The sequence below is a fragment of the Anolis carolinensis genome, unplaced genomic scaffold, assembly GCF_035594765.1.
Source record: "Anolis carolinensis isolate JA03-04 unplaced genomic scaffold, rAnoCar3.1.pri scaffold_9, whole genome shotgun sequence".
Classification (NCBI taxonomy): Eukaryota; Metazoa; Chordata; class Lepidosauria; order Squamata; family Dactyloidae; genus Anolis; species Anolis carolinensis.
The window spans coordinates 29,895,346-29,917,941 of record NW_026943820.1 but is presented as its reverse complement, the minus strand read 5'-3'; the positions used below and the strand labels follow the sequence as shown (position 1 = coordinate 29,917,941).

At 43.3% G+C, this 22,596-nt stretch overlaps 1 protein-coding gene across 5 annotated transcripts in view; it reads left to right on the top strand.

Annotated features, from left to right (window-relative positions):
• Window positions 1–5,832: 5,832 nt before the first annotated feature.
• Window positions 5,833–22,596, top strand: part of dok4 (docking protein 4) — a 28,801-nt gene continuing 12,037 nt past the window's right edge. For 2 of the 5 annotated variants that reach the window (XM_008122317.3, XM_008122316.3), the window contains exon 1: window positions 16,206–16,577. In XM_008122317.3, the coding sequence (XP_008120524.2) occupies window positions 16,512–16,577 (66 nt within the window). In that variant the 5' untranslated portion in view covers window positions 16,206–16,511. Of the gene's footprint in view, window positions 6,001–16,205; window positions 16,578–22,596 lie in introns of those variants that run through there. The other 3 variants (XM_003228598.4, XM_008122318.3, XM_062961725.1) reach the window with 2 other exon arrangements.

Below are 22,596 nucleotides of genomic sequence, written 5' to 3'. Positions count from 1 at the left end.
ACCACCACACTTCACCACAGCAACGCGTGGCCAGGCACAGCTAGTAATAATAATAAAATTTTCTTTATACCCCCGACCATCTCCCCACAGGGACTCGGGGCGGCTTACATGGGGCAAAGCCCGATCAACATGATTGAACTAAGAACAACCACATAAATACAATTCACAATATATAAAAGATGAAGCAATAATGCGATAAAAGCAGAATATACAACAGTTAGTGATATCAGTTAACCACCGGTCTACATGGGTGGAGAAACTGCAGCAACTATGGAAGAGTAAAACAATGGATTAAAGTGCATAGATGATAGTGCAAACAAGACTGAATTTGGTTGAGAATCGGATGTGGATTCATTGGAAAACTACAGCAAAATGTCATGTAATAATAATAATAATAATAAAACTTTATACCCCGCCACCATCTCCCCGTGGGGACTCGGGGCGGCTCACAATGTTACAAAAGTAACCGCGCAAATACATTAACAATATACAGTAATGTATATTGTTTAAAATACAAGAAGATAAAACAGAAGTTAAAACAAAGGTTTATACAACAGTAATAATGTAGCAGGATGTCCAGCAAAAACAAAGTTTGGACAGTTTAATAAACTTTCCCCATGTTTTTATGATAGGCCCAATTAGGAAACATTTTAAATCCAGGAACGAGAATCGTGCTGCATCGTGTCATCTTGATGTGCCCAACCTTCATTAGGAAATAAAAGTTGATGTTGTCCAGTCCTGAGTAGGCTCCGCTCAGACCGACTTGCTTGGCATTAAAGCTTTCCCCGTTTGCATCTGTTGCCATTACGGAGCGGAAGAGCAAAGGCGCAGGGGAAGAGCCAGGAGATGCAGAGAGGCACGCGTATTAAAAATTGATACTTGGATGAGATAATTCTGCTCGGCCTGGCTTTTAATTGATTGCCTCGAAGAGAAGTTCCCTTCTTGGTTGTTGATCGGCTTGGTCTCAATTTGTGGAGAGCATTAATACTTTCATGGCGTAGTAAATCAGGACCAGAATAGCAAAGGTGTCCCCACAAATCATGCGCAACGACGCAGACAGGAGCCGGATGGAGGACAGGTTGATGGAGGAACGAATAAGTAGGACAAGGTGAGTTTGGGAAGGTGCAATGGTGGGCTTCAGGGCATATTTGTGACCATGTTGGTCCACGTGATGCACAACAATGTTGAGGAGATGCTGTTCCGGCTTTCATGTTTGGCTCACTTAAGTGAGTCCTTGTTGCCATATTGGCTTCTCAGTTGAGAAACCTTTGTGATGTTGACATGGAAGCTCATTTGGGCCCAAAGGAGCCCCCAAATCAGTGCCATCCTTGGACAAAGGCCAAAGGAAGCCAAGGGTCAAGAGGAGGAAGACAAGCAAAAAATAAATAAGACAAGCACAGTTTGGGAAGGTGCAATGGTGGGCTTCAGGACATACTTGCAGCCATGTTGGTCCACGTGATGCACAACAATGTTGAGGAGATGCTGTTCCAGCTTTCATGTTTGGCCCACTTAAGTGAGTCCTTGTTGCCACATTGGCTTCTCAGTTGAGAAACCTTGGTGATGTTGCTTCCATGTGGCCCAACTGGCGGTGCCATCCTTGGACAAAGGCCAAAGGAAGCCAAGGGTCAAGAGGAGGAAGACTCCCGTTGAGCCCCTGACCCTCTTCGGAGGAAGTCTCCAACTCTGCAGACTCCTGCCTGTCACTTTGATGCTGACGGATATACAGACAGGAGCCGGATGGAGGACAGGTCAATGGAGGGACAAATAAATAAGACAAGCAAAGTTTGGGAAGGTGCAATGGTGGGCTTCAGGACATACTTGCAGCCATGTTGGTCCACGTGATGCACAACAACATTGAAGAGATGCTGTTCCAGCTTTCATGTTTGGCCCACTTAAGTGAGTCCTTGTTGCCATATTGGCTTCTCAGTTGAGAAACCTTTGCAGTGTTGACATGGAAGCTCATTTGGGCCCAAATCAGTGCCATCCTTGGACAAAGGCCAAAGGAAGCCGAGGGTCAAGAGGAGGAAGCCTCCCGTTGAGCCCCTGACCCTCTTCGGAGGAAGTCTCCAACTCTGCAGACTCCCGCCTGTCACTTTGATGCAGACGGATGGAGCTGCCGGAGGAAAAGAAGCAGACCACAGAGCGGGCAGGATGAGTGGCAGGCCGGCCGGCCGGGTGGGCTCAGCATTCCTCCGCTTAACCCTTGGAGCGCCGTGGGATGCGCCTGGAGGAGCAGCAAAGGCCTGACATCACTGAGGACAGGTGAGTAATAAGCATCTGTCTATACCAGGGGTCCCCAAACATTTTAAGCAGAGGGCCGGTCCACAATCCTTCAGACCGCTGAGGGGCCGAATTATCATTTGAAAAAAAAAATACAAACAAATTCCTATGCACACTGCACATGTCTTATTTGTAGTGCAACAACAACAACAACAACGAAAGAATACAATATTTAAAAATGAAAACAATTTTAACCAACATAAATCTATTAGGATTTCAATGAAAAGTGTGGGCCTGCTACTGGCCAATGAGATAGTCAAGTTAATTAGGATTGTTGTTGTTGTTGTTGTTGTTGTGTGCCTTCAAGTCATGTCAAACTTTGGCCGAGCCTAAGTCTAAAATTAATTATTTATTTACTGCATTTATTTACTAAATTTATATCCCACCCTTCTCACCCCGAAGGGGACTCAGAGCAGCTGTATGTACATACAATATATTATATTATTAGCATAACACAATATTAGCATTATATATTACTGTATTGAACTATACCACTATACTATTATATAATATGTAATATATACCATATAATTAATATTATTATATGGTATTACTATTAGTATTCTATTGTATAACATAATATTATATGTATATACAATATATTATATTATTAAAACTGATATAAAATATTATATTATAAAACTGAGGGTGGGGGCCAGGTAAATGACCTTGGAGGGCCGCATCCGGCCCCCGGGCCTTAGTTTGGGGACCCCTGGTCTATACACATAATGATAGTGAAAATATGTATGTGTATGTGACGGGGGGGGGGGGTGTCCACCTACACAGGCAGCTCTAGCTCCCCCTACTCAGGAGACACCCATGGCTGCAAGGACCATGGACATGTCCAAGAGCCCTGCCAAGATCCATACCTCACAACCTCTGAGGATGCCTGCCATAGATGTGGGTGAAACGTCAGGAGAGAATGCTTCTGGAACATGGCCACACAGCCCGAACAGACATACAGCAACCCAGCCCTGCCAACGTTCTCCACAAACACCACACTGCCCAACACAGAAGGAAAGGCTTTCGTACCGCAGACCACGGCATCCTTCTGGGATGTGAATTGCTTTGAGTCCCCGGCATTCTGTCAGTCCAGGGGTGAGAAAGGTGGTAAGGTTAAGGTCAAGGTTATGTCCAGTCATGTCCGACTCTGGGCGTTGGTGCCCATCTCCATTTCTAAGCCAAAGAGCCGGCGTTGTCCGTAGATGCCTCCAAGGCCATGTGGCCACTGGCATGACTGCATGGAGCGCCGTTATGTTCCCGCAGAAGTGGTACCTATTGATCTACTCACATCTGCATGTTTTTAAACTGCTAGGTTGACAGAAGCTGGGGCTAACAGCGGGTGCTCACTCCACTCCCTGAATTAGAACCGCCAACTTTTTGGTGAGCAAGTTCAGCAGCTCAGTGGTTTAATATAAGTGCAATAAATAAAATAAATTCCTCCTTCTCTTCCTTCTCCCTCCCTTCCCTCCATCCTTCCCACCCTTCTTCCCTTTCCTTTTGCCTCTCTCTCTCTTTCCTTCCTCTCTTCCTCCTTTTCTTTCCTCCTTCCTTCCTTCCTTCCTTCCTTCCTTCCTTCCTTCCTTCCTTCCTTCCCAACCTTCTTCCCTTCCCTTTCCTTTTGCCTCTCTCTCTCTTTCCTTCCTCTCTTCCTCCTTTTCTTTCCTCCTTCCTTCCTTCCTTCCTTCCTTCCTTCCTTCCTTCCTTCCCAACCTTCTTCCCTTCCCTTTCCTTTTGCCTCTCTCTCTCTTTCCTTCCTCTCTTCCTCCTTTTCTTTCCTTCTTCCTTCCTTCCTTCCTTCCTTCCTTCCTTCCTTCCTTCCTTCCTTCCTTCCCAACCTTCTTCCCTTCCCTTTCCTTTTGCCTCTCTCTCTCTTTCCTTCCTCTCTTCCTCCTTTTCTTTCCTCCTTCCTTCCTTCCTTCCTTCCTTCCTTCCTTCCTTCCTTCCTTCCCACCCTTCTTCCCTTCCCTTTCCTTTTGCCTTTCTCTCTCTCCTTAATCTCTTCCTTTTACAATATTTATATGGTGCACCTTACCCAGTCTACTTTTACAATCTCTCCGTGTTAATCCATGTTTTTATTAGTTCTTGTTTTTTATTGGCTAATGTTTAAATTTTGTTAATTGTGCATGTCTTTTGTCTATTGTTGTGTTTTATATTGCTACTGTTTTTATTTGGGCTTGGCCCCATGTCAGCCGCCCTGAGTCCCCTTTGGGGAGATAGAGGCGGGGTATAAAAATAAAGTTGTTATTATTATTATTCCTCCTTTTCTTTCCTTCCTTCTTTCCTTCGTTCCTTCATTCCTTCCTTCCTTCCTTCTTACCCTTCTTTCTTCCCTTTCCTTTTGCCTCTTTCTCTCTCTCTCTCTCCTTCCTCTCTTCCTCCTTTCCTTTCTTTCCTTCCTTCCTCCATCCTTCCCACCCTTCCTTCCCTTTCCTTTTGCTTTTCTCTTTCTCTCTCTTTCCTTCCTCTCTTCCTCCTTTCCTTTCTTTCGGTCTATCTTTCCTTACTCTCTTCTTCCTTTTCTTTCCTTCCTTCTTTCCTTCCTTCTTTCTTTCCTTCCTTCCTTCCTTCCTTCCTTCCTTCCTTCCTTCCTTCCTTCCTCCTTCCTTCCTTCTTTCTTTCCTTCCTTCCTTCCTTCCTTCCTTCCTTCCTTCCTTCCTTCCTTCCTTCCTCCTTCCTTCCCACCCATCTTTCCTTCCCTTTCCTTTTGCCTCTCTTTCTCTCTTTCCTTACTCTCTTCCTCCTTTCCTTTCTTTCCTTCCTTCCTCCATCCTTCCCACCCTTCCTTCCCTTTCCTTTTGCTTTTCTCTTTCTCTCTCTTTCCTTCCTCTCTTCCTCCTTTCCTTTCTTTCGGTCTCTCTTTCCTTACTCTCTTCCTCCTTTTCTTTCCTTCCTTCTTTCCTTCCTTCCTTCTTTCTTTCCTTCCTTCCTTCCTTCCTTCCTTCCTTCCTTCCTTCCTTCCTTCCTCCTTCCTTCCTTCTTTCCTTCCTTCCTTCCTTCCTTCCTTCCTTCCTTCCTCCTTCCTTCCCACCCATCTTTCCTTCCCTTTCCTTTTGCCTCTCTTTCTCTCTTTCCTTACTCTCTTCCTCCTTTCCTTTCTTTCTTTCTTTCTCTTTCTTTCTTTCCTTCCTACCCTTCTTTTGATCCCTTTCCTTTTGCCTTACTCTCTCCTTAACCTCTTTTTCCTTTCCTTTCCTTTCCTTTCCTTTCCTTTCCTTTCCTTTCCTTTCCTTCCCTCCTTCCTTCCTTCCTTCCTTCCTTCCTTCCTTCCTTCCTTCCTTCCTTCCTTCCTTCCTTCCTTCCTTCCTTCCTTCCTTCCTTCCCACTGAGGCGGGGCTGCCTTTTGCCCAAAGGAGAAAGAGGAGGAGGAAGAGGCCTGGGACCCATTAGAGAGGCTGAGCGGCAGAAAGAGAAAGAGAAGGAGGAGGAGAAGAAGCAAAAGAAGGAGGAGGAAAGGAAGAGAAGGAGGAGAGGAGGAGGAGAAGCAGAAGGAGGAGGAGGAAAGGAAGAGAAGGAGGAGAGGAGGAGGAGAAGCAGAAGGAGGAGGAGAGGAGGAGGAGGAGGAAGGGCCGCCCTGCCTGGCGCCATCCTTCCTTCCTTCCTTCCTTCCTTCCTTCCTTCCTTCCTTCCTTCCTTCCTTCCTTCCTTCCTTCCTTCCTTCCTTCCTCCGGTGCCTTGAGGCTCCCCTGCGCCCCGGATGTGGCCCCTCACCTGCGCCAGGTAAGCCCACCTGCCTGGCTCCAAAGGCCCTTGCTTGCACCCCAGCACAACACAGCCTGCGTTGCTGAGTGGGGCTCCCACTGAGGCTGAAGGCAAGAATCTTTGTGCCTATTCAGGAGTTCTCAGCCCTGGGTGACTCCTGCCTGAGCAAGGCTAATAATGTGTGGTTGTGACACTCTGGAACCAAGTTTGAAAAATGTTCTGTTCCTACTTTGGAAGTGTAATTTGAATTGTGCGCTCCTGACTTTGAAAGGAGTTGTGCTGCTCCAGAAACTTCGTTTTTGTGCCTGCCACAAACTAGGTTGAATTGCTGGGTTGCTGTGAGTTTGTTCCTGGGCTGTCTGGCCATTTTCCAGAAGCAGCATTCTCTCCTGACATTTCGCCCACATGTATGGCAGGCATCCTCAGAGGTTGTGAGGTCTGTTTGAAACTAGGCCAGGGAGGTGTTTATATATACAGTAGAGTCTCACTTATCCAAGCCTCGTTTATCCAAGCCTCTAGATTATCCAACACATTTTTGTAGTCAATGTTTTCAATATATCATGATATTTTTGTGCTAAATTCGTAAATACAGTAATTACTACATAGCATTACTGCGTATTGAACTACTTTTTCTGTCAAATTTGTTGTATAACATGAAGTTTTGGTGCTTAATTTGTAAAATCCTAACCTAATTTGATGTTTAATAGGCTTTTCCTTAATCCCTTCTTATTATCCAAGATATTCACTTATCCAAGCTTTTGCCGGCCCGTTTAGCTTGGATAAGTGAGACTCTACTGTATATGTGTGTGTGTGTGTGTGTGTATATATATGTATATAAATATGTATGTGTATATATGTGTGTATATATGTACAGTAGAGTCTTACTTATTCAACATAAAAGGGCCGGCAGAACATTGGATAAGCAAAAATGTTGGATAATCAGGAGGGATTAAGAAAAAAAGCCTATTAAACATAAAATTACATTATGATTTTACAAATTAAGCACCAAAACATCATGTTTTACAACAAAGACAGAAAAAGTAGTTCAATATGCAGTAATGTTATGTTATAATTACTGTATTTACGAATGTAGCACCAAAACGTTGCAACATTTACTACAAAAACAATGACTACTAAAAGGCAGACTGCCTTGGATAATACAAAACCTTGGATAAGTGAGACTCTATTGTATATGTGTGTGTGTGTGTGTGTATCTATATGTATACACATACATATAGATACACACACATATATACTACACACACACACATCCACACACACATACCACCTCCTTGGCCTAGTTTCCACCAAACCTCACAACCTCTGAGGATATCTATCTCTATCTATCTATCTATCTATCTATCTATCTATCTATCTATCTATCTATCTATCTATCTATCTCTCTGTCTGTCTATCTATCTATGGAATAATGTCCAGAGTGGGAGAAAGAAAGGTTGCCATTGGCCACCTTGATTAGCATTGAATGGCCTTGCAACTTCAAAGTCAATCAGAGAGGGTCTCTGCAGAGAGGTCTGATGAAAACTAGGCAAGTGGGGTTTATGTATGTATGTATGTATGTATGTATCTGTGGAATGATGTTCAGGGTGGGTTACTTAGTGTCATCTTGTGTTATCTTGAGACTTTGTGGCCATCCGGACAGAGTCTGGGCTGGTTACTATTTGTATCCTAGAATCATACCGTTGGAATAAACTATATGAGCTGCATTATAGGACTTGAACATCCAGGTTGTAGTATCCACAGGAAAACACAGTCAAAGCACTCCCAAAAGATGGTCATCTGATCTCAAGGATTTGGCAGTGCTGATATAGATGAAGTAGTTATCTTCCATATCAAAGTCCTTGTATTCCAATTCGGGATAATTGTTTTGGACTCAGCTGCCTACAACTTCTCCCCATTGACCCTCTCGGCTGAGACTGATGGGAGCTGTAATTTCCAACGGAGCTGATAAAATGGTCCTGGATCCATGGGTTGCTGGCAAAGAAAGACCCAGTTGTGGCTAATGGGGCACGCGCATGGGACCGAACCATAGCGGGGGGAAAGTGATCGATTCCCGACTACCGACAGCCTGCAAACGGATCTGAAATATTCAGAAGGTGCCAGATTGCGTCTCCACGCATGAGGCCACCGAACGGCCTGGCTCCAGATGTGCCTCCTCTTTATTGATTTCTCATTTTTCCGTCTGCTGATTTGCCACCCGGCGCTGCTCTCCTCGGATGGTTCGCCCAGGACTTTAAGGCTTTCATGTCGCATCTTTCCAGCTGCCTTGTGCTCCGAAATGGAAATTATATGTTGTCTCATTTACGCAATGTTAATGCAATGTGATGTTTTCTTTTCCGTCTGCATCTATACTGTTGATTTCATGCAGTTCGATGCCACTTGAACTGCTTGGAATCCTGGGATTTGTATTTCGGTCAGCACTCTGAGGGCAAAGAAAGCTTTGCAAAACCAACAGCTTCCCTTCTTCTGTTGTATCAGGCCATGAGAGAGAGTACAACTGGTGTCAAACTGCATTAATGCAACAGTGTAGGTGCACCCAGTGTTCAAAACTGGAAGGTTGAAGATCCAAGTGATCCCAGTGATGTGCTTGCAAGCCAGTGCGTCCCAAGTTGTGTGCTTGCAAGCTGATGCATTCAGGTGATGTGCTCACAAACTCAAGCACATTCAAGCACATTTTAATTCTGCTGGTGGTGCAGGTCAAGAAGATGAAACGGGAGAAATGAAGTTTCCGTCTGCTTCTTTGCAACTACTTCTGAGTTTGTTGTTGTCAAAGACTTTCATGGACAGAGTCACTGAGTTGCTGTGAGTTTTTTGGACTGTATGGCCATGTTCCAGCAGAATTCTCTCCTGATGTTTCACCTGGCATCTGTGCCTGGCATCTTCAGAGGTTCAGTCGAAAGTGGGAGAGAGAGAGAGTGTGTGTGTATATATGTGTGTGTGTGTGTGTGTGTGTGTATGTGTGTGTATATATACACACACATACACATATACATATATGTGTGTGTGTGTGTGTGTATCTGTGCAATGTCCAGGGTGGGAGAAAGAACCTTTGTCTTTGCAGAACAATGTGAATAATGCAGTTTGTAAGCTTGAATAGCATTGAGTAGCCAGGAATTTTGCAAAGTCAATCAGCGAGTGTATCTGCATAGAGGTGGCCTGGCTGTTGTTGCCTGGAGGCATCCTCTGTTTGGGATGTGTTTTCGGAAAATTTGGCACCAGTGAAGTGAAGTTTTTCTTTGCTTCTTTGCAACGACTTTTGAGTTTCCAGGCTCCTTGGCAAGGCCACCGTGTCCCCTTTCGGGGTGCCCGTGGTGCCTCTCCCCACGCCATGCCACGCCACGCCACCCCTTTCCCGAGGCACTTTTTCGGTCTCCCCGAACCGGCCCACCCTGTTCTGGGAATGCCTCCCAAGGGCTGGTGGTCAGCGCCTGGTGCCAGTTGTGTTTACCCAGCCAGGAGATAATTGCTGCCGGTTGCCTTGCAGAGCGAGGAGAAAAGAAGGAGAAGAAGCAGCAGCAGCCGCGAGATGGTTAGGCATGAGTCGTGGCTCTGGAGACAGCGTGGTTAATAACAGAGGAGAAAACAACCGCTCCGGGGCTGGGGAGCGGCCTGGGGAGAAAGTTCAGCAACGCAGCCCAGAAGTGGGAAGAAGAAGGAGAATAAAAAGGCCCTCCTCTCCTCCCATTCGCCCTGCTTGGCTTTTGCTCAGATGGGCAGAATTGAGGGCAAAATGGGTACGAGATTAGCTGGAAATAAATGATGATGATGATGATGATGATGATGGTGATTATAGTGTTGAGTGGTTTCTGGGCTCTAGCAGAATTATTATTATTATTATTATTATTATTATTATTATTATTATTATAGTGTTGAGTGGTTTCTGGGCTCTAGCAGAATTATTATTATTATTATAGTGTTGAGTGGTTTCTGGGCTCTAGCAGAATTATTATTATTATTATTATTATTATTATAGTGTTGAGTGGTTTCTGGGCTCTAGCAGAATTATTATTATTATTATTATTATTATAGTGTTGAGTGGTTTCTGGGATCTAGCAGAATTATTATTATTATTATTATTATTATTATAGTGTTGAGTGGTTTCTGAGCTCTAGCAGAATTATTATTATTATTATTATTATTATTACAGTGTTGAGTGGTTTCTGGGCTCTAGCAGAATTATTATTATTATTATTATTATTATTATTATTATTATAGTGTTGAGTGGTTTCTGGGCTCTAGCAGAATTATTATTATTATTATTATTATTATTATTATTATTATTATAGTGTTGAGTGGTTTCTGGGATCTAGCAGAATTATTATTATTATTATTATTATTATTATAGTGTTGAGTGGTTTCTGGGATCTAGCAGAATTATTATTATTATTATTATTATTATTATTATTATTATTATTATTATAGTGTTGAGTGGTTTCTGGGCTCTAGCAGAATTATTATTATTATTATTATTATTATTATTATTATTATTATTATTATGACTGTACTTCAAAGCTGCCTCTATGGGGTCTAGATGTGGCCCTAAAGCAGGTCTTTTGTTCAGCCAACGTCTCCTGCCCACTCAATAGCCGAAGCCTGGTTTCTGTTTCCTTCTTGGAGCGAGAGCCCCAAATCCCGCTGAGTTTGCCACGGCTTGTGTCTCCCTTTGACGCGATCCTGAGACGCAGAGACAACAAACCCACGGCCTTCTCCGGAGGTCACGGCAGGTCAGGCGTCCCAAAACGTGTGTGTTTAGCCCTGGAGCCTCCCAGCGCCGTGTCTGGTGTTTGGCTCCGGCAGCCAGTCGGATCTGTTGGTTTTCCCTCCTATGATCTCCGCATGAATTATTGAACACAGAGCGAGCGCTGCAATGACGACAACGGCATTGTGGCTCCGGCTGGGCGGACGCCTTCGGTGTGTTGGTGGAGGAGGAGGAGGAGGAGGAGGCATCGGAAAGAAATCTCGGGGACCGGAGGCCCGGCCTTGGGCGATGCTTCCTGCCGCGTCCCATGCCCATACGGCGCTCCGAAGCATCGCCCAAGGACCGATCCGTTTCCAGTAGGATGGAGTCAAGGTCATGCGCTGAAATGGAGACGTGGGCCAGAGAAACAAGACCCTCGGAAGACCAGCGACCTCTGCGTCTCAAGGGGCACGAAGGTGACACTGACACCTTCTCCGTCTCCGTCTGGTTGTTCCCAAGTGGAATTGGTCTACAAGTCAGAACAGAGGCACATCCAACTCTATGAGAAAGATATAGTGTCATCTGCTTGGAAGGGGCCTCCAAAGGCCATCCAGTCCGGCCACCTTCTCTTTGCCGCCCCACCAACGATGGACCTGGATCTCACTTGCCAACATGGACAACTACTCATACTTTGTGGGTGATTGACCTTGGCATCCAGGGGTTATAGTTCACCCGTATTCAGAGAACGCTGAAGCCATCTGATGATGGATCTGGACCAAACTTGGCACACAACTTCACCATGGCCAACTGGGAACACTGGCGGACTTGGGAGGTGATTAACCTTGTCCGTAGACACCTCTAAGGCCATGTAGCCACGGACATGGCTGCATGGAGCGCTGCGTATTCCATGAGCCCTCTGAACCCCACCAGTGATGGATCTGGACAATCTTGGCACACAGACCCAATGCTGCCAACTTGGGGTGATTAATCTTGGCAACAGAGAGTTATAGTCCACCCAACACCCAACTGAGAATACTGGTGGACTTTGGGGGTGATTGACCTTGATCTCTGGGAGTTATAATTCACCTGTATTCCGTGAGCCCTCTGAACCCCACCAGTGATGGATCTGGACAAACTTGGCACACAGACCCAATGCTGCCAACTTGGGGTGGTTGACCTTGGCAACAGAGAGTTATAGTTCACCCGTATCCAGGGAACTCTGAACCCATCAAGTGATGGATCTGGACCAAACTTGGCACACAGACCCAACCTGGCCAACTGCGAATACTGGCGGGATTTGGGGTTGACCCAAGATTTTTTGGAGTTGTAATTCACTCACATTCTTATGCATTTTCTAATGGGAGCATTCATAAAAAAACAAAAGCAAAGACTGACTTATTTTAAGACAGCATAACATATGACTACACTGATATGACCTAACATCCAAAAACAAACAAGGCCCATTTCAAATAACCTGGGCACTGCTGGGTACCCAAGCTACTACTACTACTACTACTACTACTACTAATAACACTTTATTTATACCCCGCCACCATCTCCCCACAGGGACTCGGGGCGGCTCACATGGGGCAAGGCCCGACTAGCACAATTTACAAAAACAACAGCATAAATACATTGAACAATATACAAAAAAATAAAACACAGTAAGACAATAAAACAAGTATTTGTGTGTGTGTGTGTATCTATCTATCTAGTATACTATACTATACTATACTCTACTATACTATACTATAATATACTATATTTGTGTGTGTGTGTGTGTACTGTATATGTATATATATTAGTATGTATGTGTGTATATATATATATATACATACATGTGTGTGTATGTGTGTGTATATATATATATATACATACACACACACACTCCGTTTGCCTAATTACGAACTGAGCTGTGAATAAACCTCTGAGGATGCCAGCCATAGATGCAGGTGAAACGTCAGGAGAGAGTGCTGCTGGCGCATGGCCAGACAGCCCAAACACTCACAGCCACCCAGGGTATTTGCAAACCAGCATCCACTAGCAGACCAGCGCTGGCCCATAGACCAAACCCTGCGCATGGAAGCGTCCTAGAATAAACCTCCCTCTATTCTATTCTTTCCTTTTTTCTCTCCTGCCTTTTTCCTGGGACGGGCGGTTTGGCCCTCGCTGCGCATTCCTTCTGGCACGGCCAAATCCCCGCTGCTTCTTTTCTTGTGTGGGCAAGTTTCCAGCCACAAGCCCGGCCTTGGCTTCCCGTGCATGCATGCATGCGCCGTGTGGGGCCCAGAGCAGGCACGGCCGTTTTGGAAAAGTGCCCGCCATGCCTGCAAATCGAAAAAAGGCCTCCCCGTCCCCTCTGAGCAGACCTTTCCGAAATGTTGGGGATGTAGACTCGAAAAATAACCCTCTCTTGGGGTGAATCCACCCAAAATCTAGCAGAGTGCCAGAAGCACACGTCACAACCAGCAGAAACTTACGTGTGGTGACCTGGGAGAAGCCTCTCTTGCTCAGCACGGCACAGGATTGCAGAGCCAAAAATAGAAGTTCAAAAGTATTTATGGAAGTGAAAGAAAATACATTCTGGATAGGAAAGTTCTTGGAGCAAACTAACGTTCTAAATCTCATATTCTAAGGAAGGCAAAAGGTAAAGATATCAGAAAAACATGCATGGCAAGATGCAATATGTAGCTGAATATACACGTGCGGCTACATCTTGCGTGGAGAATGGCAGGATGCAATATGTAGATGAATAAAATGCGTGCAGCTGCATCTTGCAATCGCACCTCTTGCACATCTGTACATCTTGCAATCGCATTGCAATAAGCATCAGACTATTGCATTGTTGTTGGGGATGGGAGTGTATGATGGGAATTGGAGTGCATTGCAACAAGCATCGGAGTATTGCGTCATTGTTGGGGATGGGCATGCCTCATGGGAACTGGAGTGCATGATTCCTCCTGGCTCATGAGAACGAAATAGTGAAGGATGCCGTTGCTTGTGTTTGTGCCAAGCTGGCTGTGCTCATCTGTTCCTCATTAAGGAAGCCAGGACTCTGGTTTGGTAATTAATGCTGTCAGAGTAACGAGTGGAGGAGGGGAATGGGTTGCCACGGGGACCAATGTCCCGCCCCTCGCCTCCTTCTCCCCTTCCCCAAAAAGTGGGAGATCAAGAAGAGTGGAGCTGGCATCGGTTCCCGTCTCCTGAATGCCACGGGCGGCCTGGTGGTTGGACACTTGTTCAGGGTGCGTCTGCACTGTCGAATTGATGCAGTTTGACACCACGTTAAGTGCAATGGGATCCTAGGGTTTGTAGTTTGGTGGTGCACCAGCATTCTTTGGTTTTGTAAAACTGCAATTCCCATGATGCCATAGCTGTTGAGACAGGCATATAAAGTGGGACAATACTGTACAGTGTAGATGAACCCTTGGTCCAGAAGAGTTGTTGTTGTTGCTGCTGTTGTTGATGTTATCATCCCACGTTTCAGGGCATCTGTAATCATCTATTATTATTATTATTATTATTATTATTATTATTATTATTATTATTATTTAATAATTAATAGGCAGCTATTATTATTATTATTTAATAATTAATAGGCAGCTATTATTTTATACACTGCAAACAAGATAGATATGCTGGATTTCATATCACAAAACCACAAGTCGAACACTTCCCAAGTGTCTAGGACTGTGTGATGAATTTTCGGATGACGCGTGCAGATCCCAGTAGGGTGGCCTTTTGCAGTTGGCAGATCGTGATTTTGTCAATGTCTATTGTTTCCAAATGCCGGCTGAGATCCTTTGGCACGGCACCCAGTGTGCCCATCACCACCGGGACCACCTGCACTGGTTTCTGCCAGAGTCTTTGAAGTTCAATCTTGAGGTCCTGAGAGCGGCTGAGTTTTTCCTGTTGTTTTTTGTCAATGTGACTGTCACCTGGGGATGGTGACATCAATGATCCAAACCTTTTTCTTTTCCACAACTGTGATGTCTGGTGTGTTGTGTTCCAGAACTTTGTCAGTCTGGATTCGGAAGTCCCGCAGTATCTTTGCATGTTCATTTTCCACGATCTTTGCTGGTTTGTGATCCCACCAGTTCTTTTCTGCTGGGAGGTGGTACTTGAGGCATAAGTTCCAATTAATCATTTGGACCACATAGTTGTGCTTCTGTTTGTAGTCTGTCTGTGCAATTTTCTTACAGCAGCTGAGGATATGATCCATGGTTTCGTCAGTTTCCTTGCACAGTCTGCATTTTGGGTCATCAGCTGATTTTTCGATCTTGGCCTTAATTGCCTTTGTCCTGATGTCTTGCTCCTGGGCTGCAAGGATCAGGCCTTCTGTCTCCTCCTTCAGGGTCCCATTCGTGAGCCAGAGCCAGGTCTTCTTCTATTATTATTATTATTATTATTATTATTATTATTATTATTATTAATTGCCTTTGTCCTGATGTCTTGCTCCTGGGCTGCAAGGATCAGGCCTTCTGTCTCCTTCTTCAGGGTCCCGTTCGTGAGCCAGAGCCAGGTCTTTTATTATTATTATTATTATTATTATTATTATTAATTGCCTTTGTTCTGATGGCTTACTCCTGGGCTGCAAGGATCAGGCCTTCTGTCTCCTCCTTCAGGGTCCCATTCGTGAGCCAGAGCCAGGTCTTCTTCTATTATTATTATTATTATTATTATTATTATTATTATTATTATTATTAATTGCCTTTGTCCTGATGTCTTGCTCCTGGGCTGCAAGGATCAGGCCTTCTGTCTCCTTCTTCAGGGTCCCATTCGTGAGCCAGAGCCAGGTCTTCTATTATTATTATTATTATTATTATTATTATTATTAATTGCCTTTGTCCTGATGTCTTGTTCCTGGGCTGCAAGGATCAGGCCTTCTGTCTCCTTCTTCAGGGTCCCATTCGTGAGCCAGAGCCAGGTCTTCTATTATTATTATTATTATTATTATTATTATTATTATTATTATTATTAATGGCCTTTGTCCTGATGTCTTGCTCCTGGGCTGCAAGGATTAGGCCTTCTGTCTCCTTCTTCAGGGTCCCATTCGTGAGCCAGAGCCAGGTCTTCTCCTCATCAGCTTTCCCTTCAATTTTGTCAAGGAACTTCCCATGCAATGTTTTGTTGTGCCAGCTGTCAGCTCTAGTTTGTAGTGCGGTTTTCTTGTACTGATTTTTTTGTCTGCTGTGCTTTGAGGAGTTTCTGATTTTTGACTTCAATCAAAGCAGGTTCTTCACTTTGCTTATTATTTATTTATTTATTTATTTATTTATTATTGGATATTATATCATTCTTCCTCGCCAACTAGGTTGGCAATATTTAGGATTTCCTTCCAGACCATTTTAAATTATTATTATTATTATTATTATTATTATTATTATTATTATTGCAGTCATAAGGAACCCCAGCTTGGGAATGCCCGGTGGGTGAAAACCCTGGGCGGTTCCATTCTTTGCTTGCCCTTCTTGGGCAAGGAGACCCCCCTCCCAAGCCTCTGAATGGTTTTGCCGGGATCGGGTGGGTGGGGAGAGGCAATGGGAAGGAAGGAAGGACGGAAGGAAGGAGGGGGGAAAAGGGTGGAAGGAGGAGAGGGAAAAAAGAAAGATGTCCCCATGTCTCCTGCCTGTGCCGTTCTCCTTCCCCAGGAAAGAAGAGGAAGGTGATGATGATGATGATGCCGTGGCTTCCAAGAGAAGGATGATGCTGAGCAAGAGGAGAGCCGGGGATGCCTGAGAGCAGGTGAAGGAGGAAAGAAGAGAAAGAGAGATTCAAGGCGGTGGTCCCCGAGGAGGGCGGTGAAGACGGATCCGGCTCTGGTGGCCAAGCCATGGCTACGAATTTCAACGACATTGTCAAGCAGGGCTACGTGAAGATGAAGAGCAGGAAGCTGGGGGTGAGTGAGTACACCAGCCTTAAAGCAGGAGGAGCATGATGCGCAGGGATGTGGTCCAGCCTTTGTTGAGATGTGGGCAGGTGAGCCTCCCTGTGCGGGAATGCTCCTCTCCATCCTCGCAAAGGTCCAGCCAAGGGTCAGGAGTGTCATTCCCTCAGTATTTCAGTATTAGTATTATTATTATTATTATTATTATTATTATTATCTTATTATGACACAGCAAACAAGATAGACATGCTGGATTTCGTATCACAAAATCACAAGTCAAACACTTCCCAAGTGTCTAGGACTGTGTGATGTATTATTATTATTATTATTATTATTATTATTATTATTATTATTGTTGTTGTTGTTATTATTATTATTATATGACACAGCAAACAAGATAGACATGCTGGATTTCATGTCACAAATTCACAAGTCGAACACTTCCCAAGTGTCTAGGACTGTGTGATATATTATTATTATTATTATTATTATTATTATTATTATTATTATTATTATTAATTTGGAAGACGAGAACGGGTTCGGCGGATCTGGAACCGCACTCTCTCAATGTGCATTTTATTAGCCTTGTCTCTAAGTGTATCTAATGGATTTGTATATATTATGCTTAGTTTAATAATAATAATAATATTAATAATAAATATTTTTGTACCCCGCCTCCATCTCCCCAAGGGGACTCGGAGCAGCGGATCTGGAATTGCACCGTTTTGACTGATATTTTATTAGCTTTGTCTCTTCAATGTATCAGATGGATTTGTATATATTATGCTTGGCTTTAATAATAATAATAATAATAATAATAATAATAATAATAATAATAATAATAACTATTTTTGTACCCCGCCTCCATCTCCCCAAGGGGACTCGGAGCAGCCGATCTGGAACGGCACGGTCTCAAGGTGTATTTTATTAGCCTTGCCTCTTCAATGTATTGGATGGATTTGTATATATTATGCTTGGCTTTAATAATTATAATTATAATTATTATAAACACAACAAGATGAGTCTACAGCAGACATTCTGCTGGCTGTTGTGCTGGATCACACGCCGGACCCTTCTCAAATGTCTAGGGCTTATTATTATTATTATTATTATTATTATTATTATTATTATTATTATTGTACCTTGCCTCCATCTCCCCAAGGGAACTCGGAGCGGCCGATCTGGAACCACACGGTCTTGAGGTGTATTTTATTATCCTTGTCTCTTCAAAGTATTGGATGGATGTGTATATATTATGCTTGGCCATTATTATTATTATTATTATTATTATTATTATTATTATTATTATTATTATTATTGTACCCTGCCTCCATCTCCCCAAGGGAACTCGGAGCGGCGGATTTGGAACCGCACTGTTTCGCACTGTTATTAGCTTTGTCTCTAAGTGTATCTGATGGATTTGTTTATATTATGCTTGGTTTTAATAATAATAATAATAATAATAATAGTTATTTTATTTTTGTACCCGAATGGGTTCAGCGGATCTAGAACCACACTGTCTTGGCGTGTATTTTATTAGCTTTGTCTCTAAGTGTATCTGATGGATGTGTATATATTATGCTTGCTAATAACAATAATAATAATAATATTTTTGTACCCCGCCTCCATCTCCCCAAGGGGACTCGGAGCGGTTTACGTGGGGACGAGCGCAGTGAGCATCATAGAATACAATCACATTACAATACATACCAGTATCACACCTGGTTTTGGATGCTTTTGCAGCGCATGCAAGTCTAGCGAGAGGTTTCATCTCTGGCCTCGGATAGGATGGGATTGCAGAGAGTTCCACTGCTGAACAGCTCTCACAGTGAGGAAGTTCTTCCACATGTTCAGGTAGAATCTTTGTGTTCCAGGAGCATTCTCTCCTGACATTTCGCCCACATCAGAGGTTGTGAGGTCTTTTGCAAACTAGGCCAGTGGGGAGATACACACACACACACACACATTCATATACATAAATCTGTGGAATGATGTCCAGGGTGGGAGAAAGAAAGAACTCTCGTCTGTTGGAGGAAATAATAATGATAATAATAATAATAACAACAACAACACACAGTCCTAAACACTTGGGAAGTGTTTGACTTGTGATTTTGTGATATGAAATCCAGCGTATAGATCTCGTTTGCTGTGTCATACTGTGTCTTCTTGTCAATAATAATAATAACAACAACTCTTGCATTGGTTGTTTGCAAGGGGCGGGTTGCTAAATTGCCTCTTCCAGTTGCATATCTATTTGGGAAATAGTTGGCTGGAATGTATGCTTTTTCTCGTGGATATGGTGTCTGCATTGGGCCGGCTGGATTCCCCAAACCCCAGACCCAGCTCTCTCTGCTTTCCGATCAATGGCAGGATCTGGCCCCGGACCCCAGAAACAGCGCACGGATTGGCTTCTTGTCAGAACAGCCTTTGCAGGGAGTTCGTTCTCCTATCCATCCCGGTTTCCAACAAGAGCATCTTCACTACGATAATGAATGTTATTCTTTCTCAATTCACTATTTTTTTTTACCTTGCAGCTGATGGTTTGGAGGTTGTGCCACACAGAAATTCACAATTCCTTCTTGAATAGATGGAGATAGATAGATAGATAGATAGATAGACAGACAGACAGACAGACAGACAGACAGACAGACAGACAGACACAGCAAATAGATAGATAGATAGATAGATAGATAGATAGATAGATAGATAGATAGATAGAAAAACAAATCGAAAATAGGCCAATTAATAAGCATCCCTAAAAGGACCCAATTCATCTCTATGATATAATATAATATAATATAATATAATATAATATAATATAATAATATATATACACAGACATACCGTGTATGTGTGCATAAATATGCACAGATATATAGAAAGATATATAGGAAAACAAATAGACAATATAATAAGCATCCCTAGTAGGACCCAATTCATCTCTATAATAATATAATATAAGATAATATAAACACACACATATACCTACTGTGTATATACTGTGTGTATATGTATATGTATGTATGTATGTTTATATACACACGTATTGTGTATATACAGCATATGTATGTGTGTATGTGTGTATATATATATATATATATATGTACCAAATATACTTACTGTATATATACTGTATGTATATGTATATGTATGTATGTTTATATACACACATACTGTGTATATACAGTATATGTATGTGTATGTATATATATGTACCACATATACTTTGTATATACTCTGTGTATATGTATATATGTATGCATGTATGTATGTTTATACACACACATACTGTGTATATTCAACATATGTACGTGTGTGTATGTATATATATGTACCACATATACTTACTGTGTATATACTATGTGTATTGTATATGTATGTATGTATGTTTATATACACATTATGTATATACAACATATGTACGTTTGTGTATGTATATATATGTACCATATATACTTACTGTGTATATACTGTATTTAGTGTATGTGTTTATTGATATACACAGATAGAAAATAGTTCCATTAATGAGCATCCCTAGTAGGACCCAATTCATCACTATAACATGTGTGTGTATATGTGTATATATATGTATACACACATACTGTGTATATACAGTGTGTGTGTGTGTGTGTGTGTATATATATACACATACATATATATACTTACTGTGTATATACTGTATTTAGTGTATGTGTTTATTGATATACACAGAAGGAGGTCTTTGGAGGGTTTTATGGGAGTTGTAGTTTACCAACATCCAGAACCCGACGCATGCAGACAATGTTGGATTTTTAATGCGCCCTAAGGGATGCTCGGCCTGTGCATGTATATGTGTGTGTGGCATGCAGACTCACTAATCTGGGACGGAGGGACCAAGGGGGAAATAAAGGGAAATGCAATGTCCAGGGAGGAGAAGGCAGCTGGCTCAGCAAAGGGCCGGAGCTGGGAAATGGCCCGGTCAGCAAAGGCCTCTCTCTCCGGTCACCCAGGCGAGCATTATGCCCAGGCCAAGGCTGCGGGCCTCTCGCCTCCCCGGTATTTAGACACCCTGCTCTTCTATCTTCTATATATATAAAAGAGTGATGGCATCACGGCCACCCACAAAACAACAAAACTACAGGCCCCCCAACCTCGAAATTTGACAACACAACCCATCATCCACGCCTCTAGGTTGATACAACAAAAAGAAAAGAAAAATAAAGTCCTAATTACAGGGAGAGGAATAATTGTTTCTATCCAATGGCTGCCAGTTAGAAGGCTAAGCTCCGCCCACTTGGTCTCCTAGCAACCCACTCAGCCCAGGGGACAGGCAGAGTTAGGCCTCACTTAGGCCTATAAAATACAGATTATCTGATTTGAACTGGATTATATGGCAGTGTAGATTCAAGGCCCTTCCACACAGCTATATAACCCATTTATAATCTTATATTATCTGCTTTGAACTGGATTATCTTGACTCCACACTGCCATATAATCCACTTCAGTGTGCAGTCAGACACGACTGGACTTAATGTCAGGAGAAAACCTTTAGCCTTGACCTTAACTACCACCAGTTCCTCAATACTTTATTTCCCAGACCACCAGACTTCGCCACAGCAACACGTGGCCGGGCACAGCTAGTCTATATATATGTGTGTGTGTGTGTGTGTGTGTGTGTGGAATAATGTCCAAGGTGGGAGAAAGAGCCCTTGTCTATTTGATGTGGATGTTGCATGTAGCAACCTTGCCAAGCATTAAATAGCCTTCCAGCTGCAAAGCTAATCAATGAGGCTATCTGCATGAAGGTTGACTGGCTGTTGTTGCCTGGAGGCGCCCTCTGCTTGGGAGGTGTTAGCAGGCACCAGATTGCTTGTTGTCTGGAGTGCCCCTGTTTTGCAAGCGTGGCTGGTGGGGACGAGGGACGGGGCCTTCTCGGTGGTGGCTCCTCCGCTGTGGAACTCCCTCCCCGGTGACATCCGTCAGGCTCCATCCCTTCTGGGTTTGAGAAAAACACAAAAGGCGTTGCTATGGGCACAAGTGTTTAACGAACCAGCTTTTACGGCTTCAACACGGTCTGGTTCATGGATTATGCTCAAGGTTTTTGGATGAATGGAACTATATCTTTTAAGTTTCGTATATCGTTCCATGTGTTTTAATGCTTAATGTAAATTGTTTCTTAACTGTTTTATGTGTTATTGTGTTGTCATTTTTATTGGCATTGAATTTTTGCCAGATCTGTAAACGCCAGCCTTGAGTCCCTTCGGGTGAGAAAGGCAGGATAGAAATGACGTAAATAAATAACAAATAAGGATCATACGAGGGTTGAATGAAAAGTAATGCCTCCACCTTCATAACTCCTCAGCAGATGGCAGTCCTGGTCTGCATCAGGTCCTGGCTTGTCCAGTAGACTCTCCTCTACAGTTCCATTTGGCAGGAAGCCTTAGCATTGAGCGGTTGTGTTGTTAAAGTGCAAAGTAGGGAACCCTGCGCAAAGGAGATTCCTCAGAGAATGCAAGCTGTTTATGGTGATTGTGTTGATGTGAGTCCTGTGTGTTGTTGGGTGAGTAAGTTTAAAGACATTGAGGTGGGAACATCTGACTTATGGGACAAATGAGTTGGATGTCCTGTGACCGAGTTTCACAAGCAAAAGGTTGGCAGATTGATTCAGGACGATTGCCGTATCACTCAGAGAGAAATTTCAAGCATAATTGGCATTTCACAAGAACATGTGGGTCACATAATTGCTTTGCTTGGCTCTTGGATGTTGAGAGAACTGCGAGACGCCGGTTGCGGAAACAGAGTGTTGACTTCTTCCGTGGCGGCTTCAGAAAACTTGTTCATCGTTGGCAGAAATTTATCTGATTGTCTGGTGATTGTGTGGAAAAGTGAATAGTGGGAGTTAAAGAGCACGTTCTAAGGATTATTTCTGCGTTTGATTTGTTAAAATATTCCCATCCAAACCCAAGTAACGAAGGTGGAGGCATTACTTTTCATTCAACCCTCGTATAAGGGTCTGTAGTTTTTGGGGCTCCCTGAGCTGAATCAACAGCCA